This window comes from Argiope bruennichi, chromosome X1 (assembly GCF_947563725.1).
Source record: "Argiope bruennichi chromosome X1, qqArgBrue1.1, whole genome shotgun sequence".
NCBI classification, from domain to species: Eukaryota; Metazoa; Arthropoda; class Arachnida; order Araneae; family Araneidae; genus Argiope; species Argiope bruennichi.
This window is the reverse complement of record NC_079162.1, coordinates 107,788,039-107,808,394: the sequence shown is the minus strand read 5'-3', so window position 1 is coordinate 107,808,394 and position 20,356 is coordinate 107,788,039. Positions and strand designations below refer to the sequence as shown.

At 31.8% G+C, this 20,356-nt stretch overlaps 1 protein-coding gene across 2 annotated transcripts; it reads left to right on the top strand.

The window, feature by feature from the left end:
* Positions 1 to 4,941: 4,941 nt before the first annotated feature.
* Positions 4,942 to 11,269, top strand: LOC129959432 (uncharacterized). Of its 2 annotated transcripts, none has more exons than XR_008783425.1 (2): positions 4,942 to 5,280; positions 10,678 to 11,269. XR_008783425.1 is itself a non-coding variant. In XM_056072261.1 (2 exons), the coding sequence occupies exons 1-2, from the start codon at positions 6,563 to 6,565 to the stop codon at positions 11,009 to 11,011; spliced, it is 2,079 nt and encodes a 692-aa protein (XP_055928236.1). In that variant the 5' UTR covers positions 6,386 to 6,562; the 3' UTR covers positions 11,012 to 11,269. The 2 variants fall into 2 exon arrangements, 1 of the variants encoding a protein (XP_055928236.1); XM_056072261.1 differs by lacking the exon at positions 4,942 to 5,280 and adding an exon at positions 6,386 to 8,307.
* The last annotated feature ends 9,087 nt before the right edge of the window (positions 11,270 to 20,356 follow it).

Here is a 20,356-nt window from a genome sequence, read left to right as displayed (position 1 = left end):
TGTCTGGTTAATCTAATCACTTGCTAGTAAAATAAGTTGTTTCATATCTATATATATTCATATCATTTGTGTAGTCTTATAGTTTTTTTTAATTATATTATTATGATGATATAAGTTATTAAAAATTGATAATGTATGTATGCAATATTTTTTCAAATCATTTTTAATTAACTTTTAATATTACTTTTATAACTAGAGTCCATCTTTAACAGTTTTTTGCATTTGTCATGCTATAAGAAAATTTTCCCATTCTTTACTAAGACAATGTTACATGTTAATCAATTTTAACCTTGTTCCTTTTATTGTTCAATTCTGTAAATCTGTAAAAATATAATAAAGAATTCAAGTATTAATGATTATTTGCAATATAAACTTAAAATTTTCATTTTGCTTTATTCCATATTGAAAAATTCTTATTCCTCCACCCCTACCATTATACAGCTGTATATCAAAGATTATGGCAGATTTTTGTATGAATATTTAAAACAAGAAGGGTTTTTGAAAAACAACCACTTAAATAATAAATATGTTTTCGTTGAACAAATAATATTTTAAGATTAGGTAAAAAAATATTCTTTCTGTAGAATATTTTCCAAAGTTATCTGAAATAGCTTGCAAATTTTTTAGAATGCACTTTTCTATTGATTGAGAATAGAATATCTTAAGTCTTTTTTTTTATAACAGGTGTAGTGTATAAATGAATTCTAAATATTTATTTAAATTTAGATACAAAAAATGGTAGTTTTGACTTATATCAAATATTTGTGTTTATACTATCAATTTTTAAGTATGTCATGTAAGTATTATTGTTAAATTAACAATTTCTTTCATTACAGTTATTTATAATATTATAATTAATTCATATTTCACATCTCTCAGATTAAAAACTTGCCAAGATATGGAAGAAATAAGGAACAGCCTTTTCCTTTTAGAAAAAAAAAAAAAATAAAAAAAAAAATAAGAAAAGCAACAAAGAAATCTTTTTCATCTGTCTGGTGATGATTATACAGGATTGCTTTTTGTATTTTTGAAACTTTCCTATATGACTCATTTCCATGACTGTACACTGTTTTCACATGGATATATAAGTTTTTTTTTTAGTTAATTGATTTTTTATGTTATTATTTATTTTATAGAAAAAGAATTATTGCAGTTTTTATTATGATTAACAATTAGAAATTTAAAGAAATTACTTTTGTTACTTATAAATTGTGTGATATAATAATGTGCTTGTCACTCAATACAGCTAATCTCTTTTACAATATCAGTTTGCTTAAGTCTTCAAAAATGTGTATAAAATTAACATTTTTTAAAGAGATCAAACAAATTTTAACATTACTTGTAATGTATTCTCTACCTAATTATTTTTTGAAAGATATTATTTTATAATTTATCTGTATAGAAATGTCTAAATAATTCCTTATTCCCATCTTTGAAAATCAAATATATTTTTAATTTGATGTTGTTCTTTTTTATAATTTATATAAAATGACATACATGTATGGCTCATATCAATGTAGTTCTTTCCTAGTGGTTTTATGTGCTCATGATCTTATTACAATATGTATATGTATTAGAGAAATAAAAAGACACATATAGAAGAATTTTGTATTATGAATCAGCATTAATGTTGCATTTTAAAGTACCTCTATTGACACTTCCTTGTAATTCTTGTAGAAGAATTTTGTATTAATAATCAGCATCAATGTTACATTTTAAAGTGCCTTAATGGCACTTTGTTTTAATGCTTGTAGAAGCTGCGACTTCTCCGTCAAAATTTTCTTTTTTTAATTCATATAATATGTTACTTTTTGAGTCAAATTTGAATAATATAGATTTTTGTATACAGAAGTCCTTTTTTAATTTCGCATATTTTAAGACATTCTGAGAAGTGTGTAAAAAACAAAGAAAATAGATTAATTGGGATTTGAAAATTTTGGAATTTTAAAAAGAAGTTTAGATAATAACTTATCCGAGTTAATTCAAATTTCTACAAATTATGATTCAAATATAAAATTTTAAAAAATAGGTTTTTATTTTAAAAATTCATTAACTTACAGTTACATTAACTAACAGTTTAATGTAACCTATTTGAATAATATTTAAGATGATTTCAAGAAAAAAAAAATTTGTGAAAAATTCTTTTACTTTTTTGAAACATTTCAATTTGGATCATCTTTCATGAAATTTAAATATAGAAAGAGAATCCGTGTTTAAATACACAAGATCCTGAGTTCAAAAATTTGACAATTAAACAAAGGAAATTATGCTGACTTAACAGTATTTAGTTAGATGGTTGTGCTCATAGGTTTATGATTTCAGGAAGTAATGATTGTCATGAGGATATGAATAATTAAAAACATCATTGGAAATTAATATAATAAAGTGACAGATATTATTCAAGTATGAGTAGAAACTAAATGTTAAAGTATCAAAAAATTAATAACTTTTTTGGTACAAATTTCTGGGAATAAAAAAAAGAAAAAGGCAAAAACTTGTTGAAACAAATGGAATTTCACATTTACTTGAAAGAATTAAAATATCATTACTAGTTTCTGACAAGCTAATCAAGTTAACCTGTGTTGCTTTTTGATTAAGTTTGAATCATCAAGCAGAAAGTGTTAAAAAAATTTACTGTTAGTTCTAGATGTTTTGCCACTCAATTTATTTGAACAAAAGTGAATGCTTATGATGTGCAACTTAATCATTTATTTTACTCAGGGATATCAATTCTAAAATAAGTATGGTTTTCATCAATATTTACATTATTTTTATACTGATTTGTAATGTCAAGGTAGTCAAATACATGTTGTCAAGCTAACAATTATTCCATTGAAATTTAAAGAGTTGTTAAATTCATTGTTTACAAAACGTTTTAGATATGAGGTATAAATGAGCTTCTTCACTTCCACAATAACAATATACTATACAAATTTATTGCATGAATATTTATTTTGGTGAAATAGCTGTTGGTCTTCAATATTCATATACAATTTTCACTGACTTTTGTTTATAATTTGAATCTTCTGATTTGCAGTATATATTCTGAATGTATATATTCTTCTAATATGTATATATTTTGACATCTATATCTAGAAATTTTTTTAACAATTATATATGTAAAAATTTAATATTTTGATAATTAATAAGCATATTTTTCTATATTTGCTTTTCTACAGAAATAAAAGCATAGCACAGAATAAGCATTTTTTTCTGCTTTGAGAAAAGAACAAACAAACAAAAAAAATGTTATTTTGAAAACTACTGAAGATTTAGATAGCTAATACATATTTAAATATTGACACCAAAAGTAATATTACTATTTTTTTCAAATATAGCATATTGTGGAAATATAATACATATTGCTAAAATAATACATATTGGAAGCTTATACATATTGTGGAAGTTTCAAACTTATTTGTTTACAAATAAATGCTGAAAGTCAAATAAAGAGAAATTTGTAATATACGTTATAAACTTCATACAAACAATTATATGGGATTGTCAGAGATTGTTCCGACCTGTCACTGTGCTGCCCTCTTGCTTCAAAGGGAAAAACACTTCAGTGTATCGTGTAGCGTTAGCGAGTGTGTGTGCGGTAGCAAGGCAGCGCCTGCTAAGCAATGATGACCAGAATAAAAGGAAAAAGAGTCCAAATTTATTCTTGTGTTGTGATTTTTTAATAATGTGATAGCTATCGACATAAATTTAGTGCGTGTGTATTCATATGGTCCGTCTCGGAGGAGATAAAATAGCGATCAGCGATGGATTACGTTTTTTTTTTTGGGTGTGAAAATATGCGAAGTGGATTAGCGTAGGCTTAGGAAACGAAAGTTGTAGCTTGAGTGGTGTTTTCTGTTTCTGTTCTCTGTGTTTTCGCGTATTCTCTCGTCCCAATTCTCAAGGATAATTATTGTGGGTAAGTGTTCAATTACTTAAATTTTCATTATGTCTTTGTCTAGTTTGAAGAAAGACGAATTAAAGAGTTTGTGTACAGAACTAGATATTGAATTTGCATCTTCCGCTAAAGTTGTAGATTTGATAAGTATAATTGAGAATAGTGACATTTATAAGCAAAAAATTGAGGTTGTGAAAAATTTAATTAAAGAGATTTCAGACGAAAGAAGTAAATATTCGGATCAAGCCGAAAACGAAAGGCTTTCATTAGAACAAAAATTGGAGATTGAAAGGCTTTCGCTTTTGCTTGTAGAGAAAGAAATAGAGCTTTTAAAGCTCAAACCCTCATTGTGTGAGCTTAGCGATAATGAACAGAGTTTTAGTTTAGAGAATTTAATTAAGAGTATCAAAGTTTTGACGATTCCTGTTCCCAAAAATGCTGAGTGTTTTAATCTGTTTTTCAATTCGCTCGAAAAAGCTTTCAAAACAAAAGTAGTTAGTGATAAATTTAAAGCGGAAATTTTATTAAATCTATTAGGGGATAGAATTGGCAATTTAATGGTTTATATCAAAGAAGAAGAGTTGAGTGACTATGAAAAAATTAAATCTATTGTCTTAAAACAATTTCAACCAACTTATCCAGAATGTCTAAAACAATTTAAAAGTGCAGTAAAATTGCCAACAGAAAATTATGCGCAATTTGCTTCAAGAGTTAGATATGTTTTTGAGTATTACATTCAACTTCGTAATGTGAATGATTTTTCTAAATTGTGTGAGTTAATGGTTTCTGATCAGATTTTTAGCACTTTTCCTCAAGATTTAAAAAGTCATATCAGTATTAAACAAGGAGAATCTGTTTTTAATGTGCAGGAATTAAGTAGAGAATGTGATTTATTTGTGGCTTCTAAAACCGAAACCAAAACAAAACTGAGTGCGGTTCGTTTTCCCGCGCATTCGTTACGAATAAAAATGAGCAAAGGAATTTCGGTAAAGGAAATTTTGAGAATCGTAATAGAAATTGTTCCGTCTTAGAGACGCCTTTCCCCTATTCCAGCTGTAGTCATCAGGAAACCGGCGCATGCGCAGTTTCTGTTGAACTTTGATACGCTTCTTTTTTATTACTTTATGATTCAGAATTTTGTAATGCCTAATGAGAGATGTAACGGATGTGTTTCCTGTTGCTGTGTGTGCGCGTGCTTTTGTGATGTTCTGTTAATGTGCTTTAGTTGTCTTCGTCAGTAGCTGCTTTATGTATAATAAATGGAAAAAAGACAGATCAGGTCCCTTTTATTTGATTACCCACGAACATTTTGGCGCCCAACGTGGGGCCTGATCTAATGGAAAAGCAGCTATGAAGATCGAAAGGAATCAGTAACCAGAAAGGTGAGCGAATATTTTCCTTTATTTAAGAGAAACTCGGACATTTAAAATAATTTAATTTCATGGATTGGAATGTCCGAAGTTAAAAGGAATGAATGTAACAATATAGTGAAATTTGATTTTTATATTTGAAGTTGAATTTTTGTTACATATTGATACTATATTCGCTTTAAAGATATTGGTTACTGATAGAATACTATTGAAATATTGATTGATAATGCATGAATAAATCTAAAATTGATATTGAAATTTGATGTATTAGAAATAGAATTTTAATTTTGGTGTTTTTGAATATTAAATATAAGAACGATGGATGAACTTTCTAAATTGAGAAAAACCAGAGGTTTGCATAGATATTCAGTTACAAAGTACATTAACAAAATTAATAGCGATTTGGAAGAGAAAATAGATTCTCTTACCACCAAAGATTTGCAAGAGGCCTTAAATTATTTGAATATATCGTCTACACAGTTAAAAGACTATGATAAACTTATACAAAATCTAATCAAAGATGATAAGGAATTCGAAACCGAAATTGAGTCGGCTTTCGAATACAATGAAAAAATCATAGTTTGTTTGTCCAAGTTATCAGCGCAATTAAAATGTTTACAAGACGAATCAGAGTGCCAATCAATAACACCAAATGTTTCTTTATTAGGCGCTACAGGAAATCCTAATTTAGATGCAATAAACAACACTCAGGAAAGTTCAGCCATCGTACCTGTAAACGAATATAATTTTAAGACCATAAAATTGCCTAAACTTACAATTGAAAAATATTATGGAGACCCCTGTTGCTGGTTAGAATTTTGGAATCAATTTCAAAATTCTATTGATAATAACAAATCTCTGTCAAAAATAGATAAATTCTCATATTTAAAGTCACTATTAGGGGGTGCGGCCGCGATTGCGGTTAATGGCTTTGCGCTCTCAGACGAGAATTATGATCAGGCTTTAAAATTGTTGATACAAAGATTTGGCAGAGAAGAACTGGTTATTAACGCACACATGTCAAAATTACTAAATCTTGTACCAGTAACTGATTCAAATAATATTTATGGTTTTAGAAGGTTATATGATACCGTAGAGATAAACCTAAGAAGTTTAGAATCATTAAAAGTTACTTCAGAGATGTATGGGCATTTACTCTATCCCATTTTAATTAAATTGATTCCCGAAGATCTTGTCCTTGAATTTAATAGAAAAAAAGTTGATAATTCGGTGAAGTTCGAATTTAATGTAACTGAATTACTAAATTTTTTAAGAATTGAAATTGAATGCGTTTATGCATACCTCAAAAGGCGATAGACGCAAAGAAAATTCGCTCCCGAAAGCGAAACAGAATCCTTTCAACAACTTCAGTCGAAACACAGCTAGCTCGCATGATATATTGCGAAGTCCAAGGTCAAGCGCAAAACCGAAAGATCTTCAATGTTTTTCCGCGTCAGCATTAAACGAAAATTGTTTATATTGTAAAGGAGAGCATCGATCGGAGTTATGTTCTCAAACCGACTTGGAAACGAAACTCGGTGTTTTAAAACAAGATGGCAGGTGTTTTTTATGCTTGAAGCCAAAACATCGAGTTAATGAATGCCGCCAGAGAAGATATTTGACATGTGAAATATGCGGGAAGAAGCATAATAAATCTATTTGCTCTCAAGCAGAATCTAACATGTCCGATTTAAATAAAGATAATAAGAACGTAATTACCGCAATTTCACATTACGATAAAAACAAAAACTTTTCTCGCGGTAATATATTTCTTCAAACATGTGCAGCCCTAGTACGCAATGATGAAACAAACGAATTTGAAACAGTACGACTAATGTTAGATAATGGAAGTATGAGAACATTTATAACACGTGAAGTTTCAGAAAAATTAAAGTTAAAAGTAATAAGAAAAGAATCTTTATCGGTATACTCTTTTGGCGCTAAGCAAGCAAAGGAACATTCTTACAATATAGTGAGAGTAGAATTAAAAAACCGTGAGGATCCCTCTTTACGTATTGAAGTAGAAGCTTTGGTTACAGAAAACATTTCAGCCACTACTCTTCCTGCACCTAACAACAATATTACTAAAACGTACAATAAATTGAAGCATTTACAGCTAGCTGATATTATTGATAATAGAGGCAAGAATATCTCAATATTAATTGGTGTAGATTATTATTATGAAATCGTTTCAGGCAGAATAAAAAGATTAAATAACAAACTGGTAGCGACTGAAACAATTTTTGGTTGGTGCTTGCAAGGTCACGTAGGTTTATCAAATGATTTAATGACCATGAAGATTGTAGTAGATGAAAAGGATATTTCGGACCAACTTAAACAATTTTGGGATCTTGAGAATTTAGGGGTAGAAGGGGTTGAAGAGGATGATTTCGAAAAACATACTGTAGATAAAGAAATTATGAAACAATTTGAAGAAAATATTGTTTATCAAAATAAAAGATATACTGTAAAGTTTCCTTGGAAAACAAATATGAAAGAATATTTAGCTAATAACTTTGAAGTGGCTAAAAGGAGGTTTTCGCATTTAAAATCAAAATTTATTAAAGATAATTCGTTGTTTTTAGATTATAAAGCTGTTATTGAAGATCATTTAAAAGAAGGTATCATTAAGAAAGTTATAACATGGGAAGAAGAAAAACCTTCATTTTATTTGCCTCACAGGGCGGTAATAAGGGAAGATAAAACTACCACTCGTTTGAGAGTGGTATTTGACGCAAGTTCTCATGCGAAAGGACAGTTGTCGTTAAATGATTGTTTACATACTGGTATCAATCTCATTCCAGATCTTTTTGAGATTTTAATAGGTTTTAGAGAACAGGCTGTTGCCATAACTGCCGACATAAAGAAGGCCTTTCTGCAAATACAGATTGCCGAAGAAGATCAGAATTATACTAGTTTCTTCTGGACGGAAGATCCGGAAAAGGAAGAAGAGGAAATTTTCAAGATGACTCGAGTTCTTTTCGGTGTCAAATCAAGCCCCTTTCTCCTTGCAGCTACAATCCAATACCATCTAAAGAGGTATGTAGAACAATTTTCTAATACCTGTCAAATGCTAGAAAAATCATTGTATGTCGACGATTTAATCTGTAGCCAAAGAGACTTTGATTCAGCTTTTAAAATAAGCCTAGAATGTTATAACATCTTTAAAGAAGCGAGCATGGAATTAAGGAAATGGAAAACTAACTCAGTTGAGCTTCGTGATAAATGGAGAGAGGCGGGTTTAGAAATAGATGAAGAAAAATATTCAATTAATGATAACTCTGCTTTAACTCCTTGTAAAGTGCTAGGATTGGCCTGGGATTCCGATTTAGATATATTCCAGTTTGACACTCGAAGCTTAGAGAAATTCCTGTCTAAAAAGGTAAATTCCAAACGATATGTTCTTCAAGTAGCTGGACGCATTTTTGATCCAGTGGGGTTTTTAGGACCTTTTACCATCAAGATAAAATGTCTAATACAGGATATTTGGTGCTTGGGATTAGACTGGGATGACCCTCTCCCGAAAACACTGACCACTAAAATAAATGAATGGTGCGAAGAAATAAAAAATTTGCATCTTATTAAAATACCTAGATATTTTTTCGCCGAAGCGAAAACCACTGAAATAGTTGAAGCTCAACTACATTGTTTCTCCGACGCCTCTAAGAGGGCATATGGAACTGTAGCGTACATTAGAGTCTTATTGAAAAACGGGGAAATCAAATCAAATTTGGTCGCTTCAAAAAGTAGAGTAGCCCCTCTAAAGACACTTTCGATCCCAAGATTAGAACTAATGGGTGCTCTTTTAGCAGCAAGACTAGGCTGTAAAATAGTTAAGTGCATTAACTTTCCTGTTACACGATTCTTCTGGACTGACTCTTCAATTGTTTACTATTGGATGAAGGGTGACCCTGAAAGATTTAAAGTGTTCGTAAAAAACAGAATTAAAGAAATCCAAAATATAACCAATCCCACTGAATGGAATCACACTCCTGGAACTGATAATCCGGCTGATCTAATATCAAGAGGGTTAACGGTACATGAACTGAGAAACTCTAACTTCTGGTGGCATGGGCCAAATTGGTTGTTAAAAAATGAATGTAAATGGCCTAAATTAGCTAAAATAAATAATGAGACAAATATCAAAGAAGACGCAGACAATTTAGAATTGAAAAAGAATGTTCTAATAAGTTCTACAATAGCAAAAGTAAATCCATCAAATGATGATTTGATTAAAAGATATTCTTCTTTCAGCAAATTAATAAGAGTAACTGCATGGTGTTTAAGATTCTTACATAATTGTAAATCAGCTCTGCAAAACAGAAAGAAAGATCATTTAAATGTAAAAAAATTACAAAATGCTACAAAATCTTTAATAAAAATTATACAAATGAGAGAGTTTGAATTTGAAATAAATTGTCTAAAAAGGAATAAAGTTCTTCCAAAGAATAATCCCCTTCTGAACTTAAATGTATTCTTAGATAATGATGAACTTTTAAGAGTAGGCGGAAGATTAAAATTTTCTGATCTTCCAGATTCACAAAAATTTCCTCTACTCTTACCAAAGAAACACCATTTCACAGATACACTTATAGAATACTTTCATAAAAAAGCACTCCACTCCGGTGTTCAAACTACTCTGTATTTAATTAGACAGCAATACTGGATACCAGCTGGTCAAGCCAAAGTAAAAAGTGTAATTAAAAGATGCTTAACCTGTTTTAGAGTAAAAAATAAAACTATTCAACAGATGATGGGCGATTTACCAAGAGATCGAGTTATCCCATCTCGACCATTTGAAAAGGTGGGACTCGATTTCGCTGGTCCCATAATTACTAAACCTAATCTAAAAAGATCTAGGGTGACTTTAAAATCATACATTGCAATTTTCATATGTTTTAGTACAAGAGCTACTCATTTTGAAGTAGTGTCTGATTTGACTACTGAGAGTTTTTTAGCTTGTCTTAGGAGATTCATAGCTAGGCGGTCAAAACCCTCAATCATATGGAGTGATAATGCCACTAATTTTAAGGGCGCAAAAAATATTTTGGATTCTCTGCTAAAAGCATGCAAATCGGATTCCGTGCAAAGATTTTGTGCCAAGGAAGGTATAGTGTGGAACTTCATACCTCCAGCATCTCCTCACTTCGGTGGATTATGGGAGGCAAATATTAGAGCTATGAAACGGATCTTGTTGAAGGTGACTAAATCAACAGTGTTGACTTTTGAAGAGCTTACTACGCTGGTGACACAGATTGAAGCAGTTTTGAATTCAAGACCACTGTGTCCTCTTTCTGCCGATCCAGCTGATATTCAACCTTTGACACTTGGCCATTTTTTGGTGGGAGCACCACTGTTGTCAATACCAGAACCCAGTGATTCCTTGACTAACATTTCTTTATCTTCTAGATGGTCTCTCATCCAGTCTCTTAGAACCAAATTTTGGAAAAGATGGAGTCAAGAATATCTCAACTCTTTGCAGTCTCGAGCTAAATGGAAACTACCTGAACTGTACATCAAACCCGGACAGCTGGTACTCCTGAAGGATAATAGCAAGAGCCCCATGGAATGGAACTTGGCCCGAATTGAAAGGACATATCCTGGAACAGATGGACTAGTCCGTGTCGCAGACATCAGAACCCCTAAAGGAATTTTTCGGCGAAGTATCAACAAACTCTGTCCACTCCCTTTCGAAGAAGGTGTTGGACAACTGTCCAACGGGGGCCGGGATGTTCCGTCTTAGAGACGCCTTTCCCCTATTCCAGCTGTAGTCATCAGGAAACCGGCGCATGCGCAGTTTCTGTTGAACTTTGAAACGCTTCTTTTTTATTACTTTATGATTCAGAATTTTGTAATGCCTAATGAGAGATGTAACGGATGTGTTTCCTGTTGCTGTGTGTGCGCGTGCTTTTGTGATGTTCTGTTAATGTGCTTTAGTTGTCTTCGTCAGTAGCTGCTTTATGTATAATAAATGGAAAAAAGACAGATCAGGTCCCTTTTATTTGATTACCCACGAACAGAAATGTTTCTAAAGTGTTCTTATCGAATACTAATTCTAAATGCGTTATGTGCCAGAACAACCACTCAATATTTAAATGTCAGGAATTTCAAAAACTTTCTGTTAGTGATACAGTTGCATTTGTGAAATCCCAAAACTTATGTTTTAAATGCCTCTCACCAATATGCAATGTGAAAAAGTGTTCGGCAAGAAATTGCTTTTGTAATAAACCTCATAATAGGTTACTTCATTATCCCAGAGAGTTTGATCATTTCAGTAGGGGTGGTAAAAGCGAAACTAGTAACATAGTTAATAAAGGTTAAAGTTCAAAATCAACTTTAAACCCAGAAGTTAATTCCTTTTATCCAACTTCTTGCGCAACTAATGAAAATGTGCAATCGACATTTTCAGCTACGAGTACGGTTGAAAATAAACAAATGAGAACTGTATTGTTAAGCACGGCTAAATTTTATATTCGAGATAAATTTGGGAATCTGCAATGTGTTAGAGGGTTGCTGGATGTAGGAAGTCAGTCCGATATTATGACTTCGGAGTGTGCAAACAGATTAGGGTTAAAACAAGAAAAAATAAATGTAACAATTTCATGTTTAAATAATTCCTCAATGACTGTTACCAAATTTATTAAAGCTGAAATTTCAAATGCTGATAAGAGCTTTGAGCAAAATTTTGAGAACAAATTCCTTCTAATATTAATTTGGCTGATAATTTTATGGTTCCCCAAAAAGTTGATTGTCTCCTAGGTGCTAAATCGTTCTATCATTTGTTGAGGCCAGAAAAGATCTACTCATCAAATGCAGAGTTGTTTTTTCAAAATAGTGTTTTTGGATTTTTGGCTTGCGGTAGTGTAATGGAATTTGATTCCCCAAAAATTCATTGTGGGTTAATTATTGATGAAGATTTAAACAATACCATGAAAAAATTCTGGGAACTAGAAACTGTTGAGTTAGAGACCCCTACATCCCATGAGGCAAAAATCGCTGAGGAACATTTTGTTAACACTCATTATAGAGAGCCTAGTGAAAAATATGTAGTCACAATCCCACTTAAAGAGGAACCTAGTTGTTTAGGCGAGTCTAAAAGTATAGCATTAAAAAGATTAAATTCACTTTGGAGTAAACTATCTCGTGATAAAACTTATTTAAAATTGTATGAAGAATTTATTAATGAGTATGAAAAGTTGGGACATATGAGAGACGTGACGCATGAGACAGAACCAGAGACAGTGTATTACATGCCCCATCATGGAGTATATAGACCAGAGAAAATGACCACTAAGCTTCGTGTAGTATTTAATGCCTCTAGTGAAACCACGAATGGAAATTCATTCAATAGCTTGCAAATTAATGGGGGAATTGTGCAGGAGGACTTAATTTCAATTATGATGCGATTCCGCAAACATCCATATGCATTTATTGCGGACATTGAAAAAATGTATAGGATGATTTACATTCATCCCAGTCAGCGAAACCTAAAAAGAATACTTTGGAAGGACAGTGAGTTTGGTTCAGTGAAAAAGTTTGAACTGTCGACAATTACTTACGGTACTACTAGTGACCCATTTTTAGCTACTCGAACGCTAATTCAAATTGCAAGGGATGAGGGACACAATTTTCCCCTTGCAGCACCCGTTGTTGAGAAAGATTTTTATGTGGACGATGTTCTATCTGGTGCTAAGACTTTACCCGTATGTATAGAGATGCAACAGCAGCTCACTTCCATGTTAAAACGAGCTGGCATGAACTTGCATAAATGGCGAGGCAATCATCCTCAGTTGTCTACCACTTCTGGATGCAACTACGACTTTGCAGACTGTGATAACAAAACTTTAGGTGTCACGTGGGACCATAGTAATGACTGTTTTTGGTTTAAGGTGTCCATAACTTCAACGGATGTTCATACTAAACGAACAGTTCTATCCACAATAGCCAAGTTGTTTGACCCTCTGGGCCTCCTTGGTCCTGTGATTTCACTAGCGAAAATCTTTCTACAAAAATTGTGGCTTCTGAATCTTCAATGGGATGATCAGCTTCCTCCTGAAAATCATAGTGAATGGGAGAAGTTTTCAAACGAGTTACAGTGCATTAACAACATCAAGGTGAGCAGATGTATTCTTCCATTTTCCGAAGTCGAAGCTATAGAGCTTCATGGGTTCAGCGACTCTTCTGAAGCTGCCTTTGGAGCTGTTGTGTACTGCAAATCCCGAACACCTGCTGGTGAGGTTGTTGTCAAGATGGTGGCCAGTAAATCCAGAGTGGCTCCACTGAAGAAGCTCAAGATCCCGAGATTGGAGCTCTGCGCTGCTGTGCTGCTGGTGAAATTGATGCAGCGTATCCAGTCGGCTCTTCGACTGAAAGTGTCCAATACCTATTACTGGAGCGATTGTGCTGTCATGGATTAAAAAAGAGACGTCCCAGTTAAAAATCTTCGTGGCAAACCGTGTAGCCACACTTCAAGACCTTTCGTGTCAGGAGCAGTGGAGACATGTTTCGTCAGGAGATAATCCAGCTGATCTTATCAGTCGTGGTGTAAATCCGTCCAAAATGCTCGAGAGTCACTTGTGGTGGGAAGGCCCTGCCTTTCTAAAAACAGTGAGTATCCGTGCAGAGAAATCTCTGACTCTGTGATAAAGGACGATGTAGACTGTGAACTCAAAAAAGTTGACTGTGAAAGTGTTTTAGTTACTACATTGAACAATTCATTTGTTACTGATATTCTTAATTGTAGTAATAGTTATACTAAAATATTGCATGTAATAAGTTATGTTTTCAGATTTCTCCACAACTTGAGGAGTCCAACTGAAAGGAGACTGGGTCCCTTGACAACAGAGGAAATTAGGAAGGCTGAAACCTTCATAATAAAGGAAATCCAGAGTAGGGAATTTTCAGAAGAGTTAAGGTGTTTAAATAAAAATAAACCTGTTCTTGACAAAAGTAAGATCAAATGTTTAAACCCCTTTTTAGATGAGGTTGGTGTACTAAGAGTCAATGGCAGAATAAGACATAGTAATGTAAATTTTAACTGTAAGTTCCCAATTATTTTGCCTAAAGGTCATAAATTAACTAAGCTTATTATTGAATTCTTTCATCAAAGATATTTTCATTTAGGCCCTACTGCTTTACTACATTATGTCAGACAAAGTTTCTGGCCTGTTCAAGGTAAGGCAACGTGTAGGAAGGTAGTGCGTGATTGTATTAAGTGTTTCAGAGTTAAACCCATAGGAGTTAAACAATTGATGGGCGATTTACCGAAAGAGAGAGTGACTCCTGACTTCCCATTTAATTGCTCTGGAGTAGATTTTTGTGGCCCATTTCTTGTGAATTATAAACATCAAAGAAAGGGCACTTATCATAATGTGTATGTCTGTTTATTTGTATGCTTAGTTACTAAGGCAGTGCACCTCGAGATGGTCACTGATTTAACATCAGATGCCTTCATAGCGTGTTTAAAGAGATTTGTGGCTCGAAGAGGTTTATGTTCGAAATTATTTTCAGATAACGGCACAAACTTCATAGGAGCAAATAAGGAACTTTCTAAGTTATACAATTTAGTTGTAAAAGTTAAAACTCAATCTGGAGTTTATAAAAGAGCCATTTCAAAAATTTGTATTTTACCTATTGATGTGTAATCTTATATTAGTGTTCTTTATTGTGTGATTAATGTTATTACCTTGTAATGTGTAGTGTTTAAAATCTGAATTTGTGTGTTTTTATTCAGCATTGTGCTTGAATTGTGATATTCCATAGTTTTTCCTTGTGTGTGTGTGTTGACAACATTATGTCAAGGCGGGCGGTATGTTCCGACCTGTAACTGTGCTGCCCTCTTGCGGCAAAGGGAAAAACACTTCAGTGTATCGTGTAGCGTTAGAGAGTGTGTGTGCGGTAGCAAGGCAGCGCCTGCTAAGCAATGATGACCAGAATAAAAGGAAAAAGAGTCCAAATTTATTCTTGTGTTGTGATTTTTTAATAATGTGATAGCTATCGACATAAATTTAGTGCGTGTGTATTCAGAGATATCACTGCTTTTAATTGCAATTAAAATAGCCTTTGGAAATTTAAATGTTTTGTGTAAATGAAAATAATTTACTAATATGAAAGTCATGATACTTTGTAAGCAAGAATTTATACACTACATCCCCCCCCCCTCTTTATTATATTAAAAATTCAGGATACTAATTCATTGCTCATTAAAAGGCATTCTAACAAAATAAACATTTTAAACAAAAATGTTATAAACATTTTGTGAATTCCTTGCCAAAGACAAGGAAGTTGCTGTATTTTAACAATTTGTATGATTATAATTCATTACAATATATATTAAAGAACATGGAAAGATCATAAAAAAGAACAAAGATCAATATTATGATTTGCTGGTAATACCATTCAACTAATAAAATTTTGATGTTAACAAATAAAAAAAAATGCTATATTTTGTAAAAAATGCTGATTTCTGAAAAAAAATCTACCAAGCTTCACATTTTTAACTAGTTTATAATTGATAAATGAAGAAAGTTATGCTTTTTTTTTTACTTGTTCAAATATTCATCACATTTCTCACAAATATAATTTACAGTTAATGATAATTTACTCGAAATTCAAATTTTGTTAAATTCATTGTTTAGAAGAAACTACAGTGAATTCTTCACTTTCAAAATCAGTTTGCAGCAGTTTGTTATTTGTATTGTTTATGTATATATTCTATTATTATATAAAAAATATTTCCATATGTAAATGAACTCAATTTGGTTAATCTGCATTTCTTTTAGAAATGTAATTTTCAGATAGACCTTTTGAAAAAGTTCAATTCATTGGAAAACTATTCGAAAAGCAGCTAATATGCATATTCTCAATTCAAAAGACAGCAAATGCTCAAATGTTTAGTTACATAATACAGTGGAAATTTAAAATATGTTTGCTTAATAATGTATATTCAGAGAAACAATCCCACGAAAAGCTTAATAATATCATGTAAGAAAATCGATGAGTTTATCACTAGACAACATAACATTGTTTTCTCGCTTGATCGTCCCACATTTCTCATACACATCTCGGAAAGAAACAAAATAACAATAAAAACATGAAAAAGACCCAACCATCAGCTGATAATCATGTGGTATATCTGGACCAATGAAAATCCATTTCCGGTTGAAAAAGGCAGAAAAAGCTGCCTTGATGCTTAGTCGTAAAATTAACGTTCGTGAATACCAATGATCATTGGTTGATGATGTGTTGTTGATCATGGGTTGAACGATCCGATGTTTAGCAACCGGTTTGGTGAATACGGCCGTATATGTCTACATTTTGGCAATAGCAGAGCCACTTCAACATAATTAATCAAGGTGTTCAACATGCTCCCCAGGATTGAAATTAAAATAATTTCGATAAAGTTCAAGAAAAATTAAATTTTAACAAACACAAATTAAGATATTTAAAATATATCATCACTAAACAAGAAAATTTTCATATTATTTATTACTAAACAAATTATTTTAAAGTAATACACAGCAATATACTTCACACGATTTATAAATGTCTCATTCAATTGGGCGTACAACAGTTTTCATAATTACTCTTTTAAATTCTGCTATTTTAGTTTTAATCCTTACTGTTCTCATCTTGTTATCAGAACCTAAATATTGTTCAACAACTCAACTTAAAAGGCATTTACAAACTGGTAGAAGATGACTAATACAATTGCGCCTATAGAAATGTGATTTTTCTAAATCATCCATTTAGTACTTTGCTGAATGGTTGGTAAATAATATTTAGACCAATTGTTCCAAATAATTTGGATTACTTTTGTTGTTCTTTGACAACGATTTAAATGATTTTCATTTTCATTTATTATCATTGGTTCTGCTATTAATTTCTCAATCAAAAAAATGACCAAAAGTCAACTCCACAAAATCGGGTGAATTTGGAGTTATGGGTCTACAGTTAAGTATCCCTTCTGATTGTATTATTATTGTTTCAAACTCTCCGCATGCCTAGCATATATATCCAATCGTTATTCTTTTGAAATGATGCTTTACAAACTGAACTCCCAGAGTCCACCATAGTGAAGAGTCTTGGAAGGGATTAAATTTCAATTTACTCTCTCAGAAGTAAAATATGAGTCTAAATTAACTAATGAACTAATTTTTTATTTGCTCAAGCAAATTTGGATCCCTTAATTATGTGCCACAAAATTATTAATGCCTTATAACTTGTTCAAGGCAGACATACTCAATTGGTGGTTCCACTAAAGCGTCGAAGACGTCCACCAGTGACTTAGATATCTCTCCACTTTTTACGGTGAGACTGCCTACTCCGTGACAGTATCTCATCTTGACACCATTGCAACCAGAGGGAGTGACTGCAAAGCCGAAATTTCAACAATTTCCAAAGCATGATATTCCTTGAACTTGAATAGAACGAGCGTGGGATATTTACCACAGCAGCTGTTGTCTCCACAAAACCACATAATAGAGCCACATTACTGCATAAGTGATTTTACTACAATCTACTTCACAAGGTATCTAAAGCCGCGCTCTCTGGCGGAAAAAATGTCAGTGCTGAAACTACGTCTACGCCATGAATCAATAAATCGCAACCCTTCCGGAGAGTACCGAAGTTCATTTAGCTCAAAATACTTTCTGTGCATGCATGTATCATTAGTTGCTTTCGAATTTATTTGTTGTTTATTTCGATTCCAATAATTTCTACTTCTGAGGGTTTTGATATGTCTTGATCATGCGAAAACTGTGACATAGAGTTGAATTCGCGAGCTACTTATTATAGGCGTCGTGAATCTTGTGCCAAAAGCATTCAAAAACAATTAAACCTTGAAAAAGAAATTTCCTACTTTTTACATAATATGGAACTTAATGATCATTCTTATTCATGAAAATAAACAAATATTCAAATATTTTACTCATATTATAATTGATAATTTAATTGCTTTTATCTTCCAGTAGTGTAATGCTTTAGATTCTTCTGGTGATATATGTAACTTTGCTGTCATTGCTGCCGATATTCAATCGTCATCAAATGCGCATGTGTGGCATCTGAACTCCAGAAGTCATTTGGCAATAAGACATATGTTCATTTTTTGGATTGGACTTGTATTACAAGTATTATAAAAATTCATGTTATTGTTTTAATTTGGTCATAGAATATGCTATATTAAATGTGATATTTCTTTTTATTATACACTTGTTTAAAAAAATATTGATTCTTGTCTTATTCTTTAATTATTTTGAAATATACAAATAATAATTATTTTTTAAAATTACACATAGCTGCATTCTAAGTTTGATGCTTTGAAGTAACAGCATGCAGAAGAGAAGAAAAAATTGCAAGACAGAAAGGAATTAGGTGAAGACATTATGAATTTGAAGATACAAAAGCTAGCTGCGTTACAAGTGAAATCTCAATTCTCATTTCAGTCTCTCACTCTTAGGAAAACAAGTGACAGTTTAATAACATTTTCTACTTCTGACACTATTTCAAAGTATGTCTCTAGTCGTGCAGTCATCTTGTGCTTTCATCTTATTGTAAAAGAATTGTTCAAATGAAAAGGTGCGAAAGGACACTGTGGGTATAAATGAAGATTTTATTCAAAATATACACCATAAGCCTGAGCACAACGATCCCATTGATTAACGAGCAGAAAGATTCCTTGTTCCCAGCATTCCTGTGGCCGTGACGAGACCCAGTCCTTCATAGCGTCCTTGAATTCGCCGTCCGAGTTGAAACGGGGCCTCCGAGAAGAGTGCTTTCTCTTCTATGGGCCTGGAACGGCAAAAAAGGGAAAACGACTAAGCGATAGTTGCTTTTCGCTTAACCTATTGCTTACATCCTTTTTTGTTCAGTTTTTTCCTCTCTTCCTTAAATAAATTGTGCAAAAAGCTTTATATTTAAGAGTAATTAACAGCATCATTACACTTTTTTAGTTGTTGTTAATTTTATATAGAGCTATTAAATTTAATTATACATTAACAGAATAAACACATAAAATGTTTGAAATATATTTTAATTGATTTTAAGCCCTGGTATTTGGCTTAAAAAAATAATTTCAGAGAATAATTAGAAAACTGTTTAAGATAATATTTTTTCTTTCTTTTAAATATTTTAATGCGTAATTTTTTAACGCAGTTTGAAAGTAAAAAATTTATAAAAATCATTGAACTTTAACGTGAAATTGCCAGAGCAACTTCAACCATCTGATTCTTTAAAAATGAGAGTTCTCCAAGAAGCACCACAAGGAGGTGTGGTTGGACTTTGCCACTCAGATACAAATTTTTGACTGTAATCTTCTTTTGTTAGTTGACTTGTACAGCATTTGCCTGCAATATTTAAATCTGGAATTTTACTTAATATTATTTTTTTAAATTCTGATCGTATATTTTTTGAGTGGAGAAGATTTTCATTGTGTAATAAAATAAATTTCAAAATTTTAAAACTGCTTCAAAAATTTTAACGATATCTTCATCTGAATATGTCAACTTTCCTTTATCAATATAAAGCAAATATTCTTCAACAGCAATGTTTGTCATTTCAAAAATCAATTCTTTTTCCACTCTTCTCTTTTCTTTTCCATTGATCAATCTAAATTACACAAACAGAGAAAAAATAACGACTGCAAGCTACTTGAATACTAGCGGAGTTACTAAAACTGAATAAAGACACATTTTAACAGTGTTTTATATTTGTGAAAAATACTAGCATTTTTCAAATAATAAAGCGCATCTTGTGAAGATTTAAGAATTTGTTTTCATTTTTTTCCCTTAATATGTTCAAAAGAAAAAAAGCCGGATTGCATTAATTACATAACTAAAATGAAGCAAATTAAAAAGCGAATATTCGATATCTTTTTATCGAAATTATCAATCTAAAGCTGGTGTATGAAAATATTTCATAATATAAAATTAATCAAATTAATAAAAAATCCTTCTTTCATTGAGCTTGAGTTGAAAAAGAAGTGCATAAAACCAAAAGGTCAAGTAAATCAAAATAAAATTTTGAACTTGTATATCTAATTGTATTCAAAAAAGCAAGTTTTGTAAACTTCAGGTAGAACAATGGGAAAAAA